Source organism: Rattus norvegicus, chromosome 2, assembly GCF_036323735.1.
Source record: "Rattus norvegicus strain BN/NHsdMcwi chromosome 2, GRCr8, whole genome shotgun sequence".
Taxonomy (NCBI): Eukaryota; Metazoa; Chordata; class Mammalia; order Rodentia; family Muridae; genus Rattus; species Rattus norvegicus.
The window spans coordinates 195,843,691-195,861,913 of NC_086020.1; the positions used below are offsets into that span (position 1 = coordinate 195,843,691).

Consider the following 18,223-nt stretch of genomic DNA (forward strand, 5'->3'; position numbering starts at 1 on the left):
CTTTCAAGTCAGGTTTGCCTTTTTAACACCAGTGTTTTCCTTTCCAAAAGTACTGCCTTACACCAGCCAGCTTTCCAGGCTGCTAGATCAGGGACATAATCTTAGGTGTAAAGGCCTCATCTAACCAGCCCTCCCCCTCTTCTCCTTCCATGTAAGCAACTCTATTACAACTTCCTGGCACTTCTGGCCTTCCTACATGCCTCAGACAAGTTCACTGTTTTAACAGCACAACACTGGGCTGAATTTGTTTACAGCTCTCTCTTAAGGACCAGTTACTAAACAAAAAGGTTTTTATATATCCTCTAATACTTGTTCCACTTAGACCAAGGTCTCAAACCCATCTCCCTCTCCCACTTCCCCTCTCCCTCTAAGACCTGATGGGCAACAGAAGTACAAGCTCAGACTTGTCATATATCTTTGACTTCCTATCAGTCACTTTTTAACTTCTTCCCTTCAGTTTCTGTCTTGATTTTAAAGGGGTTGGATGGGGATAGGGTGTAGTTAAGAATCTTGAAGATCTGCTTTAACCTTAACAATTCTGTTGATATGAGAGAAGCAGCATTTTCATGTTCTGCCATCTGACGACACACATTTAAATCCTTTCATTCTCCACAAACAACAGATCCCAATGAAAACTGTAAAAGGGGGGCGGGGGGATACAGTATGCCCAAGTCGACTATGAAATTCATTCTAAGCACTCTAATTCATTCTAAGCATTCTAATGCTCACATCCTTACCACCCACTAGGTGTCACTAAAGACCCATAGCTCAATAAGCTGGGCAAAACATGGAAACTGTATTCATTCAGCAATTCTGAGTGCCATCAGCAATTCTTTTTCATTAAAAAGCATTCAGTGTGGGACCTGAAGATGGTTCAGTGCATAAAGCCCTTGGTTTGATGCTGAGTTTTGATACCCAGATTTACAGAGTAGGAGGAGAGAACTGACTTCTGTTACCCTCTGACCTCTACCCATGCACCATGACATGTAGGCATATACACAATTAAAATATAATAAAACTTTTTACTATGTAGCTCTGACTCTCTTTGAACTCAGAGATCGGCTTGCCTTTGCCTCTTGAGTGCTAGGATTAAAGGCACGTGCATCTTTATGCCCATCTCCTAACAAAATGTTTAAAGCATTAAATGTCAAGTATCAAGAAGTGTACATGCACTTACTCAAAAAATACAAAATAAACACATTCTGCCCCAATAAGAGTCTTGTGACATTGTGTCAGCAATGGCCAGGAAAATTATATTTAAAGGGAAATGGAAAAAGCCCTTAAAAACTTCCCTTCCAAACCACTCTTTTATCTTAGACAAGACCCACAATAAGATCATTCTTTAATTATTTTAAGTATACTGGGACTGAAGTTTACCTTGAAGATACTTTAAAAAAAAAGTCACTAAAGAAGTAACCTGTGATCTCTTATGTTCTCATCATTATCCAGAGGGCTGGAGTGACAGCTCACTGGTTAAGAGCACTCACTGTTTCTTCAGAGGACCTGAGTTCCATTCCCAGCACCCATGTTGAATAGCTCATGACTGTCTGAACTCCAGTTCTAGGGGCTCCAACACCTTTTTCTAGCCTCCATTGGTGTATGTGAGTACACAAATAAAAGAAAAAAATTTTAAAAAAGGAAAGGGGAACTAGCCTAAGGTTTCACCAAGATTTCTATGTAATAATGAACTCCTAATTCCAGCTTAACCTTGTTACAGGTCATGAATGGTCTGAAGATTTTAAAAATTCAAAAATTACCTTGATTTATATAAAGACTCATTTACAAATTTGAATTATCCTCATAAAAGTTTCTCATTATGAATCATATAAAAATTAAATCTTACAAGGGACCCAAAAGTCTGCTCCAAAGTCTCATTTGATTGAGAAGGCTGGATTCCGAGAGGGTAGGTAACTAAAGTAATTTTCTAGCAAAAGAAAAAAGGGGAAGGGGAGCAAACACAAAACAAACCCAGAGAGATCCAATTAATTTCTAGTCTAAAGGGTAGCCTCATCCCTAATTAAGATGCTGTGGTATCCTAATTAAAATCCCCTAGCAAGGACAAACTGTGAAGTTGACTCTTGTGGCGGGGAGTAGGGGGGAAGAGTAGAAAGAGGTTAAGTTCAATTACATAGTAATGACAGAACCTTATTCAAGTGTGCAGTTAAAAAATCTCTGAAGCTTAGTGATACATTGGATCTAATCTAGGTTTGTATAATTATTTCATGTAACTTCACAATACGTGTATAGTATTGATATGTCTGAATATGACCATGCCAAATCACGGAAGTCAAAGCTGAGCAGTTTAAGACTATATCATATTAAATGACAATGGCTATGGGTATTTGCTGACAACACTATGATAGTCTACACTGCTAAGTATGTACACAATGAAGAACTTTCCTTTTTAAAAGTGAATAGATTGCTCAATACATAAAGGAATCTCTCACCTAAATGCCAGTTCACAGCAAGATCCCAGACTGACAAAAGAACACTTAGCCCCTAAATATAACTTTTCTAAATCCTAATTTTAGAGGCCCCACCATCTCAGAAAAATGATAGATCTCCTTAGATCCTAGTATTCAAGAAAAAAAAAAAAAAAGAGGAAAAAAACAGAAAATTCTCTAAGACAGATCAACATGATTAGGATATACTATAGTAAAAGTCAGAACAGAATGAACTCACCTTCTGTCAAACACTGAACACTCAGAGGTATAACCCTCCATTAGTCTACCAGCAACACAGTAGCACAGGTCTGATCTATGCAACCCAGGTCAAGTCTCCACCAGGATGGCATAGATCCACCTCGGAAGGCCTATGAGCCCTCTGAAATGCTGTTTACAATCCCACTAAGGAATGAGAAATTTTCTGGGGTCAACCTATCTATATCTTCTAAAAAGTTTAAAACCCAAGACACAAGAGGACAAGCTACCTCTTACATAAGCAGAAGGTAGCAACAGACGATGCTGGCCCACTTAACATAGTGAAATGTGGGCGTCTTCACAGCTTCATCAGGAAGATGGATGGAATGCATTCAGTGCATTTACCTAAATCTGTTTTCATGGCTAATAAAACTACCACTGGAAGCAGAGAATATTAAAAAAAATTCCTTCCTGCCAAAACATCAAAGATCTACTATGACAAAATTTCCACAACAATGCAGCAATACAGAAATGTAATGCAAGTCCTTGAGAAATGGCTCAGCGGTTAAGAGTACTGGCTGCTCATTCAGAGCAAAGTTCAATTCCCAGCAATCATATGGTGGCTTGTAACTATCTATGAGGAGATCTGGTGCCCTCTTCTGGTCTGCAGGATACATACAGGAAGAATGCTCTCTATATAATAAATCTTAAAAAAAAAAAAAAAAGGAAATGTAGTGTAATCCTTTTGTAAGAAACTTGACAGAATGACATTAAATTCAAATTTTAACTGTTTTTATTTTGTTTTTTAAGTAAGGAGTGGCATATGTCACCTATTTAAAGGTTTCTTTTGGGACCAGCCTACATGAAGTGGCACCTTGGGGGGGTCTTTAGAGCCAAGTTCTAAAAATAATCTGAAAAATAATTGTGTCCCAGTAGAAAGCCTCAAGTCCTCTCAAGTTCCTCCAAAATGCCACCGAATCCTACTTGCTCTAGGTGAAGAATGTGTATCTAATGATCTGTTGACAGTCAACAGTCTCAGGCACATGCTAACCTCACTGGTTACCACGCATCATTTCTTGTAGATAAACTGTATTCATATGATAGGCAGCCATCCAGCTCGGATGTCTCTGAGCATTCCAATAGTATGAATGGGAAGCAGCAGCATAATATTCTTGCCATGCCCTGTAATACGCTCTCCAGTACTCCTCATAATCCTGGTAGGGATCTGAAGAACTCGCGTTTGTTTCCCTGTGACAGTCATGCCAACCCTCTTCCTGGGCTTCTGTCTGTACTCGGTAGGAGGAGCGCCGTGGTGGGTTTCTCCGACTTGGTTTAGACCTTTGGTTAGCACCTTCTTTATGCCTTGCCTTTACCTGGGTTTCAGGGGATTCTTGATACTCCACTTGAGTCGAGGTATCATTTCCATTCTGAATTTGTTCCAAAGACAGAGGGCCACCCACAGAAGTACATTCAGAGTCTTTCAACTGAGTGTCAGAAGAGCCTTCCAAGTAAGACTTATTGCCTTTGCTCTGGGAAGAAGTCCTGGAGCTGCAAGAGTCGCTCTCACTCTCTGAGTCTCCAGACTGGCTACTACTCACCAACATCTGCACTCTGTCTGCAGAAACTCTGTTTCTCACAAAACCATTCTGAGGATTCACAGTCTGAGCCCCAGGTCCTGTGTAGTGCCGGATAATTTCCACAGGTTTCTCTAAGCCCTCTTTAATATAGTGTTCATAATCTTCTACCAGTTCTGCAAAAGTCAAAGCACTCAGCTGATGGACTTTAAAGGAAGACAGACAAGGAATCTTAGGGAGTGACCCAGGTGAGGTCTCTTTGGCCTGGTGCAGGCTGTTACTGGAGGACTCCTCAGTAGAGGTCTGAACAGAGTTCTTAACTTGCTCTTCCGGATGTGTGGTACAGCCCAACTCCTGTGGTGGAGCTGCCTTTTCTAGGATCCCACACTCTGAGTGGCTTTTCACAGGAAGCTTTTGTTTGCCGTGCTTTGATTTGGCTGACAGTGTAGATACAGAAGTGTTTCTGGGGGAAGGCATATGGCTACCAGGAGTTCTTTGAGACTGGAAGGCTCGCTCTGGTTTTTGAACTTGCTTTTTGGGGGACTGGGTAGATATACTTGGTGAGCTGTAAGTGTGCATCGCAGCTTTAACTTCCACATCGCAATCCAAGCATTCTTCCATCAAGCCAGCAGGAATAGGATCTACATAAAGGAGAATAAGAAATTCTCAGCCTAGGCATGGTGGTGCACACCTAAAATCCCAGCACTAGAGGAAGGTGAATCTGAGTTAGAAGCCACTCAAAAATAAAATAAAACTGCAAAAACCTGTAACTATACAGTAGAATATTTTTCACGTGTCAAGTAGTTAGCTTTAAATCTCTACTTATCAGTTAACACTTTTACTTAACGTGTATGTTAAGGTATGCCCAAAATGTCCTAATCTACAAGACCCAGATTAGCAACACTATGTACTTCACAGGCTTGTGGTAAAAATTAATGAACATATAATTTTTATTATGTCTGTATTATCATTACAACTGTACGAATGTCAAAACTTTTGACTAATGGGCATGGTGGTATATACCTTTAATCCCAGCACTCAGGAGACAGAGGGAGGCAGATCTCTGTGAGTTCAAGGCCAACCTAGTCTACATAGTGGGTTCTAGGACAGTCAGAGCTACATAAAGAGATCCTGCCTCAAAATAAATAAATAAAACAATAATATTATAATAAAAGAATGTCAAAAGGAAACAAACACATACCTGGTAAAGGGAGAAGGTTGATATTACATTTCTGGGCAATTTTCATCATCATATTTTCTTCTTCCCCTCTACAACAGTAGGTCACTGTCAGTCCCAATGTGCCTAAGAGTAAGGCATGACATAGTAACTCATTTCTACAGAAACAACAGTCTAAGTACCTTTCACATCAGTCTTGTTAAAGCACTAAACTTCCTTTGTCCTTACCAAAACGGCCAGCTCTGCCAATTCGATGCATGTAAGTCTCCCAGTCTAACGGCACATCCAGATTTACAACTAGATTCACCTTCTCCGCATCAATCCCACGGGAAGTCTTAAAGATAAATGTTTGTATTAGTTACAGCATGGCTACCAATGCACACTATGCTCTTCTGATATAACCAAAAGCCATATTTAAAATGGGCAAATATTTAGGATTCAGAGGAAAAGAAATCTATTTCCAATGAGTAAGTAGAATTAAACTTATTAAACACATTTTTAAGAAAGCACTTTCCCCAGAACCTAAAAGATGATTCTTATTTCTGGCACCTGTTAGGTACCTACATGAAATAGGACAGCAGCCTGATAACAACACATGCTAAGACCAACAGTCACCCAGGAGCTTTACCAAATCTGTAGAAATGAGGACTCTGCAATGAAACTGCTTCAGTTTAGCCATAGCATCAAGGCGCTGATTCTGATTCATGTTACCTAGAAAGACCCCATCCCCAAAAACACCACTTAAAACACCTAAGCAAGTCAGGTGTAGTGGTACACATTTGTTGTCATCCTAACATTTAAGAGTTCAAGCCCAGCCTAGAATCTGTAGGATCCCATCTCAAGAACATCAACAAAAACTTTAAGATATATTTATCAAACCCACAATAAGATTCATAATTTTCAGTCTTAATGTTTTACAGAAATATACCAGCCAGTTAGTTAATTCTGTCTTGTGCAAATTTGAGTGCTAAAATCTAAAGTTGATATTTTTCAAAGTATGATTTAGGTTATCAATTTGAAAATCAAAAATCAATTTTAAATGGTAACATTACAAAGTCTAACAAATACTTAGGGGAAAAATATTCTTCCCAACTATTTACAAATCTTGGTTTTAAGATCTGTGAGTTTGTGTGTGCTTGTGTCTCTGTGTCTGACTGTATGCAGCTGCATGTGCCTATGCACGCAGAGGCCAGGAGAGGGCATCAGATCCCCAGGAGTAAGAATACTACCTGGCTTGTCATGTGGGTGTTGAGATCCAAATTCTGTGCACAGGATGGCACAGAGGGCTTTTAACACTGATTCCTCTTTACATCCCACAAATCTAGTTTTGAAATGTGACCCAGAGTTAAGTAAGCTATCAGCTCACTAAAAAATAGTCTAACATACTGAGCATGCTCCAGCTAACAAGTTAAAAATTACACTACAACATATAAAACTGAAAGGATCTCACTGACCAAAAACTCTTTAAATCTTTTCTATTAATCCAGCAATTAATAAACCCTGTGGGTGAAGTGAGTTACTTCTACCTTCCACAGACCATTAAGTCAAATCACGGCAGAGGTACAGCTCAGCAGAAGAGCACTTACATATAAAAGACCAAGTGTGATGGTGAGGGGAGAAGATGGATCAAAACCCAGCTAGTCTTGCCATGTTTACTTTCTATGCAGTCTATACTGACCAAAAACATAACAGGCAAATATGGCCTTACGCCCATGACCTTCCTGCCTCTGCTTCTTGAGCACATGCAACACCATATACCATGTTTAATTTTTAGCATTTTAATAATGATTTGATTATATTGAAGAAACAAAATATATCTCAAGACAATGAGGTTTATTTTATAGTATTAAGTTCTTTGCAAATATAATTCAGAGACTTTAATTAAAATTTTTTCAGATCCCTGATTTTTCTAAGTTGTTACTATACACCAAGTTACTCCTTCAAAACAAAACACACACACAAACACGCACACACAAAGAAAATAGTAGACTGACTTCACACACTCATGTTTTTTCTCTCTTGACATGGAAGGCTTCAAGGTAATATATTAAACAAAAACAAAGCGCTGAACTTGCCTGAAATGCATTCAGTAGGAAAACCTTTAGAAGAGAGGATATCAGCCAAGTGTTGAGCTCTACAAAAAAAAAAGAAAAAGGTTTACAACTTTCAACTACTGCCCCATGCCTATTCTTTAGTTTTTTTAAGTTCCCTAAACTAAGTTATATTACCTGCTATGCAAATTAGAAAACACCAAGGCTTGATTAAATGGGATTTTACTAAAAAGTTCCTGTAAGTGCTGAGTCTTTTCCTCAAAAATCTTATGAGCCAAAGGGTAAGAGTTGACAACTTGGTAGTACTGCTTCAAACCTACAAAGAAGTCAAGAGTCCCAGTTAAAACAAATACATCTGGTAAATTCCAGTAACAACTAGCCAATTAGACAAGGGAAAGCTCTAGAACATCACAAACTGATAATGTAGAATCTATACATACCTATCAGACTTGGATCACTGGGATTCAATCTTACAAAAGTGGGATCTCTCATATACCTTGTCAAAGCATTAGCCAAAATTTCAGGGTAAGTAGCAGACACTGCCAACATTTGTTTACTGGCAGGCAAAGAGGAGTAAATCCAACTGTTAAAATATAGGAAAACACATACCGTGAAAATTATGCAGACAGCAAACACTCCCTGGAAAAGCTAAAGACAGATGCTTCGGTACAGCGTTTTTGTATTCAGGTTAGTTTTCTTACTTTATTTGCTCCTGGAAACTGCCTTCTTCTAAAAGCTTATCTGCTTCATCAAGAATAAAGAGACGGATACTGCCTGGATTCAGGTAGTCAAGTTCTATGAGCTGTTTAATTCTACCTATATGGCAGGAAAACAACAAAACCTGAAATATTTATGACATATCAAGTCTGTACAAACCTCAGGAGTGCTTTACTCTATTTATCCACAGGTTACACTGCTCAGTATCCTCAGTGTAGTCACATACCCCTCATGATCTTAGTAATCTTAAATTCTCATCTTGTTTGAACCCATTCTTTTCCCCTCACTTGTCATCACAACAAACATGGAAAATAAACATGACTGCTATCAAAATGCTTGGATCCTAGATTCTGATTCTGAGTGGTTTATGAGCAGATTACCAGAGGGAATAACAAAAGAAACTTCAATCCATGGCTTAAACAGGCTTCCTAAAGTCACTTCAGGTCTCAGAAGCCTACCCATGTGTCTTCTCCCACACTCTTTTGAATAGAGATGAGTAGGTCCTGTTGATAACCCAGCCATGTGTCTCACTGGTCTAATGCTCCCCATTATGCTGAAGGTAATGATTCCCATCACCAAAGACGCCCATTTGCTATTGCCATGTTCACTGTTCTATCCTTCAAGAGCATTAGCTACCAACAGCTATTAATGACTTACCAGGAGAGCCAACAGCAATATGACACTTTTTAAGTCTGGTTTTATCTTGCGATAATGGAGTCCCTCCAATAAAGACATGACATTCTAATCCTTCCATTTTTATTCCAATGGCTGTGATAACAGAATGTATCTGAACAGCAATTTCTCTTGTGGGAGCCAATATCAAAATCTAATCAGAAAACAATATTTTAACAAGTCAGAGGAATACATTTGAGTGATGCAATCATTGTGATGTTCTACTTTTCATTTTAAGACAAAAGAAAATATCCCATGTATTTATTCAGTTAACAACTATTAAGGGTGGTGGTACATGCCTTTAATCCCAGGACCTGAGAAGCAGAGGCACTTTGGATCTCTGAGTCCCAGGCCAGGCTGAACTACAAAGGTAGGTTCCAGGGCAGCCAGAGCTATTATACAGAGAAACCTGCCTCAAAAACAAAACAAAACAAACAAATAAATATATATATAGGAGTGTTGGTATGCACAGGTGATTCTACTACTTGGAAGCAGAAATAGGACTGCCTCAAGTTGAAAACCGGTCTATGTTCCAGATTTCAGACCAGCTAGGACAAGCCTGCCTCAAACAAAAAGGTTTTAAGAGCCCCATAAGGAAATAACATTTGAGAAGAAACCTCAATATCCAGCATAGAGCTAGTTATGGAACACACTAATGCTTCAGGAGAGAAAAAGCAAACTCAAAGGTAGTAAGATACACATGAAGAACAGCAGGAAGGCCTGTGTACTTCTGCAAGGTAACTATTGGAAATAACATACTGCTTAAAAGGAAAAAATAGGAATAAGACTTTTTAAAAAGTCCCTTAACTCTAGGTATACATGATAGATTTGGGGTTTTGGTACTTTATTCTCTTTTTCTTAATTCTGATTTTTCCCAATTATAAAATATTATGTACTATTACTTTGTTACACACACACACACACACACACACACACACAGAGCCACTCATTATTTTAACAATATAAAGACCCTAATTAAAAACATGAAATTTACTCAACTTTGGAATTTCATCTGCTGCCAACTACCACAAAGCCAAAACTTGCAAACACACTCTAATTTGCAAACAGACTAGCCAATGTCCTTAAAAAGTATACTCAGTATCCCTCAGGATTTGGTGTATATAGAACTCAGATACTAGACAACAAATACAAGAATCCTGGGTTTAAAGGAACTATTATTGAAGATCCATAATCATAAAAGCCACTCTTGAACTTAAATGAAGTCAGCCATCACTACAACACTCCAGACAGTGTTAGGATCACATCTAATTCGCTGCTTAACCCCTAGTGCCTAGGATACCATTCATATGTAACACTGGCCGAACAAAGCTTTTTAATGAACAACCCCCCCAACCCAAATCTACTAATTTGAGTAAAATAATCCTAAAACCATCAGAGGCAACCTAGAAAATGAGAGATCAATACAACACACTCGCAAGGCTTTGAGAATCATCTGAAATTTCTGCCCTAGCATAGCATATAATCCAGAACTTCTACCTTCTATGTCTAACCCCAATCCAGTCAGTAACAGAATTTTTAATTATGTAATGATTCCAATTGACAAATAGTCAAGATGTACTTATTACAGAAAATTACAAGTTTAAAATACTAATAATGATATTCTTGGCCACAACTCACCAAGGTTACCACCTCGATTACTTCTGTAACTTTCATGTGCTTTGGTTCCCGTTCATAATAAAACTCACCATCTGTAGGAGCTACTAGTTTTTCATAACTCTCAATAGAGTCCACGTGCTACACACACTCTTCTGGATCCTGAGTTAAACTCACCTGAGTACTATAGTTTTCAAGAATAAGGGAGTCCAGAGCAATGGTGGAGAATACACAAGTTTTTCCAGTGCCAGATTTAGCTTGAACAATTAAATCTGAGGAAGAAAAGAATTATATATGTATCATTACCGAGATTCACTGAAGCCACCAGATACCAGATACCAAATACGGGAAAAGAGAACGAACAGGTTCTTTCCTATGAGCACCTAGTTGCCACCTGTATTTTAGTTGACTCTCAGACGTGCAGGAGGCGTGCTTGATACCTCAATCTCTTAACCACCGAGCTATTTCTCCTAACCCCTTGCCCCCTGAATCTCTACCGCTGATCTTCTCCAACTTGGACTCCAGGCTAGAAACAGAAAGTCTTAAGCATCTTCAAATTCAATTGCGCGCCTACAGCCTGGCCTGAGCCCTGCAATGGCGCGGACCGGGAGCTCTCTGGGGCCACGCCGCCACCCTGCCTCCGGCTGGCCCTGGTCCTCACCAAGCCCGCAGCGCCCCAGCGGGATGGCCTTGAGCTGCACGGGAGAGGGCCTCTCGAAGCCGGCCGCCCGCAGCCCCTCCAGCACGGGCCGCGACAGCAGCAACGACTCGAAGTCCGCAGGCTCCGCCAGCACCACGTCCCCGGTACGTGTGCGCGGCCCGCCGATGTCGTGAGCGGTCCGCAGGTTCCACGGGGAGGCGGGAGTTGGCTCCGCAGCCGGAACCGGTGCGGCCTCAAGCTCCGCCGCCATAGCGGATTCGGAGGTTGTCGAGGCCGGTAGAGCTTCAAACGCCGCCGCCATGGTAGCCGCGCCTCCAGATCTCGCGATATTTACAGTTGAGGCGGGGCCCCTGGGAGCGAGAAGGAGAAAAACTTTATTGGCTGTTTCCCCGAGAAGACACGGACACACCTGGAAGTGGAGGGGAAGAACGGAAGTCGGAGGCTGATACTCTAGCGGGAGAAAAAAAAAATGTAGCCTGAGGAAGAAGCGGGAAGAGCGAGGGAAGATTAGGCTACCAGTGTGTTGCCGCCCGCGGCCTGCAGAGGGCGTCGCGTGCCCTTGGTGGGCGCGTCGCGTGCCCTTGGTGGGCGCGCCGCCCACCTCCTGCGGCTCTGAGGGACAGGCCGCGCCGCGCTGCTCCAGAATCGAGCGTCCACTAGGTGCTTTGTGACGCAGCTCGCGAGTCGGTCGCCGCCCGGGCTGGAGTCGGCTCCCTGGGTCGAGCTCGACTGTAAGCCAGGCCGTCTTCGCTCTCCATAACCTTTCTCATGGTCTCTGTGGTCTCAGACAGCGCCCGGAAACGACGGCTTTTACCACGCCAGCACAGCCCTGTCATGTAGGTGCCCCCGGCGCTTAGCACAGTGCGGAGCGCGTGACCGGAGTCGCCTAGTATTTAAGTGGAAGCCTGAACTGGATGCCAACCCCTAGGGTCTGCTTGATCGCTCGCTCGAAACCCTAGGCTAATAGACGTCTCGGGTTCAACGGATCTTTTGTGTGCCCTTCTTCCGTTCTCGGGTGGGCAACTAGCACACCATTTACCCTTCCTCTAGACCCGTTCATGTCCTACCCTGTCACAGAGGCCTTTCTTGAAATCTTAAGTCGCTTCCATCCTGACTGCTTCTTGGCCTTTCCCATTATTCCCACCACTAACCCCATGTTTGATTATTTGGTTTGGTTAGCATAGTTGGTGGGTTTGTTTTCTAAATCAGAGTCTCCCTATGCCCGCTCAGGCTGGCCTCACATTGGAAATCCTCCTGGCTCAACTTTTCAAATACTGAGATGACAGGTGTGTGCCACCATACCTGTCAGTTTCTTCATGATAACTACCTATGTTTATTGTCTCCCCCACTTTCCACGAGGACAGAAAGCTGTTCTGATTTGTTCTCTTCTGTCTGGTACGAGAAACATAATCTGACACGTTACTAAACAATACTGTTTTTTGAAAGAACTCTTAGAACAAAGCTTTAGTTAGGCTTCCAAATTTAAGCATATCTATTACTTTTCTCATTGATGATGATGGACTGAGCCTCAGAACCTGTAAACCAACCCCAGTAAATGTCCTTTAAAAAGTTGCCTTGGTTATGGTGTCTGTTTACAGCAATGGAAACATTAAGACAGATGCTGATGCTTAGAAATTAACAAAGCACTAAGCAAGCATCCTCTATCCGCATGAAGAACTAAAGATCTCAAGGTTCCTCTTAGTTACCCACATCTGTCACACACCTAATCCACAAATGACAAATCTGAGAAATCCTTTTTGCTTTGCCCTCACCCTCTTTTGTCTCCAAATGTTTCATCCACTCCTTTTCAATCTCCATAGTATCTACCTTGGTCTTTTGGTCATCCTAACTATTGCAAAACCCTTCTAGATTGGCCTCCCTATCCAGAATCTTTTCTGTCCAGACCACAAACCTCAGAGCCATGGAAATGACTTCTTTCCTCTTTCTTTTTCCTAAGAGTTAAACCCATGATGTTGGCATACTAACTTTACTGTTTAACCACATTCCCAGTTAAAGAATAAAACTCATTCCTCACTTCTTTCTTCCTCTCTTAGTTTCTTTTCCTGATACGGTGACAAAAGCCACTTTAGGGAAAAGGGTTTTGTTTTTGGTTTTCTGCACCATGGTTCAAGATATAGTCCTTTATGGTGGGAGAGTGAAGGCAGTAGGAACTTGAAGCAGCTGGTCACGTTACATCTACTTTCAGGAAGCAGAAGACAGTGAGTGTTTGCTAGTGTGAAGCCGCTTTCTTCAGTTTATACATGCCAGGATCCCATACCAGAGAATGGTCCTGCCCACGTAGGATGTCTTCCCACATCAATCGACCCAAGAGAGACAATCACCCAAGGGCAGCTCAAGGGCCCTCCTCCAGGACACTCTCGATCCTGTCAAGTGGATGGTTAATATTAACCGTTATATTTCCTTTCTCTTTTCAAGGTATTGTCCCACGTAGGTTTATAGAATCATCAGAAACAAGCTTTTTAAGGTGATGAACTGATAAATAGAGTGGAAGTTACAGTGGGGTAGTAAGCAGCTTTATAAAGGAAGGAAATTCAGGCAAATGCTATGGATAAACCTTGAGGACCTTCTGCCAAATAAGTTAGCCAGTTAGAGGAGAACTACTCTACGCACCCTTGTCTTATGTGAGGCTGTTGAGTGAATCAGATTTATAGATGTAGAAAATAGAATGGTTGTTAAAAGTAGGAAGAAAAGCAAAGAGTTATTTAATGGGTTCAGAGTTTGAGATTTGCAAGACAAAAATATTGTTTCTCATCAATGTAAGTTAACATTGGAACTGTACACTTAAAAATGACCAAGATACTAAACTTGGTAAGTGATTTGACCACAACTTTTTAAAAACATGGCTTTTAAAATTTTACAAAATTATGGAAGATGGCTCGTGAGATAAAGGTGCATGCTTCTAAGCCTGACTACTCAAGAAATCCACATGGTGGAAGGATAGAATTGACTCCTGCAAGTGATCCTCTCTCTCTCTCTCTCTCTCTCTCTCTCTCTCTCTCTCTCTCTCTCTCACACACACACACACACACACACTGGCATATGCACATACCCACACAAATATTACATACATACATACATACATACATACATACATACACACATACACACATACACACATACACACATACACACGTTACTTTTTTTTAAATGTGTGTAATGAAAAGTGCCCAGGAGAACGTATACTGTAGTAATAAAGGCATTTAACCCTAAGAAGTGGGAGGAGAGGATTCTAGTATTCACTTTTGTCTACTTTTATATTATTTGGCATTTTCAGAAGAAAAGACATTTTGAATGTAGTTTTTAAAACCACAAAAATGAGGTTAACTGTTTAACAGCTTGAATGGGCAGTGAAATAAAATGTAGACAAGGCAGCTTGTACTTTCTAGTCTGGCACTTGAGAATCTGAGGCAAGAGGATTAGCACAAGTTTGAGGTTAGCCTAGGCCATATAATGAGTTCTAGACTAGCCTGGGCTACAGAGTAAATACATATCTGGGAAGGGTCATTGATAACGTCTTTGACAAGATCATTGCTTGTGTCTTCAGGTATTCAGTCTGTGCCCTGTGCTTCAGAATTTTAACCCCAGTAAGCAAAACAGAGAAATGGGGTCCTATAAGCATGAATTTTGAAGTTCTGGTGGGATGCTCTGTAGAGAGAAGCAAAGCAAAGAGAACAGAGAAAGCAAATAAGAAAGGAGATGCCAGAGCGGTTGATGCTGGTGGAGGGTGATTATGATGGGGATAAGTGAGATGGTCATGATGATGATGGCTGTGGTGACAGCTAACATCTATTAGACTCGAATTCCCTGAGGAGCTCCCACCTCCAAGAGATGGATCCTATCGTCTCCATCTTAAAGTTCAAGAAGGTAAGGCACTTACCCACCTGACACACCTATGACTCACAGCAGTGTTACGGCAGGATATCCATAAAGACACAATAGTGCCACTCCCATCACCGTGGTAACTCACAGCTGTCTGATTGGACTGAAGGCCCACGCAACAGGAGCAGAACCACATCTGGTACTAGAACCTAGCTTGACTTCCTGGGGCTAGTGAGGCGATGGATCTGAGAAGAGAACCTCCTAACACTGCTTTGCTAGACCAGCATAGTCCCTAGCTGCATTTCTAAATCTTATTCTTTAACTCATAGGCAAGTGTAGTTTTATTAAAGAAGCTTCTCTTAGCAGGATGGCAGTGGTGCACGCCTTTAATTCCAACACCCAGGAGGCAGAGGCAGGCAGATCTCTGAGCAAAACAGAACAGAGTCTGAGACAACAATGACATCCTGAAGAAGAAATGGACTTCGTAGACCTGTGCTCGGCAATGGCTCAGAGACACTGGGAGGAGTCCTCCGTAGCCAGACAAATGCTCCAGCCTTCCAGTAGTCACAGGGCTCTGTCATCATGGAGGTAGGGAAGGACGCAGGCTCTTCTCCAAACAGGCCCAAGGATTTACTAGGCCTGCGATAGCTTTGGGACAGATAATGCTCACATCCTGGCTGTGCTCCATGCAAGGAGTGGCGATCAAGGGGGGACCGAAAGATGGGAGACTTTTCCAAAAGCTTGTTGGGTTGTTTTGGTCCAACCTCAGATGCTGCTCCTGCTGCCCTTTAAACACTACCTCAGACTTCACTCTGGAAACAGACCTAGTCCTGCCACGAGAATTGTTTACATTTTCTGCCTCACAATAAACTATCAACTTCTCAAGGAATTTTGTCACTCTAGGCTCTTCATCCCAGCACCAGCCTCAGGCTTTGGGAGACCTAGGAAATACTGAATGATTGACACATTCCTGCTTAAAGTTCTCTTCTGGACCTTGTGCGTTTAGCAGTAGTTCTGTGAAACTCATGCCAATCACAGTCAAAGAACCTGGCTCTTAACATTTTACACTTTTATAGACATTCTGTTAGTACATTTGTTGTTTATGATGTTTTACAGGTACAAATATTGCAATTCTGTTATTTGGGTTAAATTGTATTATATTTAAAAACAAGGGCTGGAGAGATGGCTCAGAGGATAGGAGCACTGACTGCTCTTCCAGAGGTCTTGAGTTCAACTCCCAGCAACCACGTGGTGGTTCATAACCATCTGTAATGGGATCTGATGCCCTCTTCTGGTGTGTCTGAAGACAGATGCAATGTACTGATATAAATAAATCTTTAAAAACAAAACAAAACAAAACAAAAACAAAAAATCCCTCAGGAGTTGAAATTTGCAGCAATGTTATGTCTTAAACACAAGTGCTCTAAGATAAAGCACAAAGGCAAAAGATAGTTGGAATGCAGATGGGATGTGGGGGTGACACAGTTATTGGGTAGATTGTCTCAGTCTCCTTGCCTCTGGCAGGGCCTCTAACTATCTAGGCTTCTCAATGGCATTGAAGTCTACCTACCTCCTGCAACCAGACCTAAATCTTTAATGTCTCATAACTTGTAATGTCTCTGGTACTTTATCCATGCCATGCCAGTAAAGACTCTCTAGCAACCCTGAGAGGGAGACATCTGTGAACTGAAGAAGTAAGAGAGTAAGAGTGAGACTTGGGCCCAGAATGGGTACAGAGATTCATGGTGACTTCTCCTAAGCCAAAGAAGAGGCTAAAAGGATATCTCTGGTAGGATGCTAAGGAAGGCTGGTGTTGAAGCTGCCCCGGCATTTAAGGATCACTGGGGGAATGTGGTAAGCAGAGAAGAAAACTGAATTATTACAGCCACTTCTACTCATTTGACCCTCAAACCAACTGCAATATATTTGGATTAATCCACGCATAGTTTTTCATTCATCCACACAAATCTTCTGAACACCTACTAAGTATTCAAATGCTGAAGATGGAAAAAAACAGAACAAAACAATTAGAGCCAGTGACCTCAAGGACAACAGATGATCTCTCTCCACTGGAAGTACAAGGTACTACAGAAGTCAAGACTAACCAGCTAACCAAGGTGTGGAGAGTTAGGAAGACCTAAGGGCCAAAATTAGGACTGATTGAAAATGAGCCAAGTTAGAAACCTTGGTCGGTAGAAGTTCATTCCTCCCTAATAGAGAAGTCCTGTGTCAAAGTAACATGATAGAACAAGTCCACAAGTTTCACATGTACCCAAGCTTCTATCCTGCTAACCAAATGATTGCTCTCGCTCCAACCATGATATCTGCATTCCAGACATTAGGATGAAGGAAGTGTCAAAATAGAAAGAGTAGAGGTCTTTATGCCAGGTGCCCCCTTACACTTATTTATTTTGTTTTATGAATATGACTTATGCTTACATGTATGTTTGGATGCACCACTGTCCTGGAATAGTGGTCATATATTGGTTGTGAGCCGCCATGTAGTGTTGGGAGTCGAATCTAGGGCCTCTTCAAGGACAGTCTTTTACCAGCTGAGCCATCTCTCCAGCCTGAGAAAGCCCTCTTTTAAAAAGGAGTGTTCTCAGAAAGCTACTACACTTCTACATGAATTTCAGTGACCAGAACTGGCTTCAAGGGAGTCTGGGAATTATATTGTTGAAATCACTTCTTTCTCTCCATCGAGTGAGTTCTGGAAATTGAATTCAGATCATCAGACTTGGCAGTAAGCGCTTTTGCCCAAGGAGACTTCTTGCTGGGCCCATGGGAAATATACATATTTTTCCCCCACAATCCATGCTCGTCTAACTGCAGGTTAGAAAGGAGTCTATGACTAAAGAAGGGGATGGGGGATAACGTATGAGGCAACTGAGAGTTTTCCACCTCTTCCAAGAGTTTGTGTAATCTATAAAACTCCAGAGAATGAGCAGAAGCTGTTGATCTTATCACAGGAAAAACCAGAGGCCTTAAGATTCAGAAGGCCACAGTACAACACACTTCTAATTTTCATGTTTACTATGGTGTGTGTGTGTGTGTGAGAGAGAGAGGGGGGGGGGGAGAGAGAGAGAGAGAGAGAGAGAGAGAGAGAGAAAATGGGTGTTTTGCCTGAATGAGTATCTGCATTTGTGTTCCTGATGCCCGAGGAGACCAGAACATGGTGTTCACATCCCCTGTAACTGGAGTAACAGAGTTGCGAGCTGCCATGTGGATTCTGGAAATTGAACTTGAGCAGTTCATGTTTTTAACCACTGAGACATCTC

The 18,223-nt window shown here is 41.6% G+C and overlaps 1 protein-coding gene across 2 annotated transcripts; it reads right to left on the reverse strand.

Annotated features, from left to right (window-relative positions):
* Positions 1 to 3,414: 3,414 nt before the first annotated feature.
* Ddx20 (DEAD-box helicase 20) lies at positions 3,415 to 16,299 on the reverse strand. Of its 2 annotated transcripts, XM_006233099.5 has the most exons (12): positions 11,622 to 16,299; positions 11,106 to 11,455; positions 10,622 to 10,716; positions 8,816 to 8,984; positions 8,143 to 8,257; positions 7,882 to 8,024; positions 7,619 to 7,757; positions 7,466 to 7,524; positions 6,019 to 6,101; positions 5,619 to 5,724; positions 5,415 to 5,516; positions 3,415 to 4,854 (listed from the first exon to the last, which is right to left on the reverse strand). In XM_006233099.5, the coding sequence occupies exons 2-12, from the start codon at positions 11,404 to 11,406 to the stop codon at positions 3,692 to 3,694; spliced, it is 2,475 nt and encodes an 824-aa protein (XP_006233161.1). In that variant the 5' UTR covers positions 11,407 to 11,455; positions 11,622 to 16,299; the 3' UTR covers positions 3,415 to 3,691. The 2 variants fall into 2 exon arrangements, with proteins under 2 accessions (XP_006233161.1, NP_001178640.1); NM_001191711.1 differs by lacking the exon at positions 11,622 to 16,299 and having other exon boundaries at positions 11,106 to 11,406.
* Between the last annotated feature and the right edge of the window lie 1,924 nt (positions 16,300 to 18,223).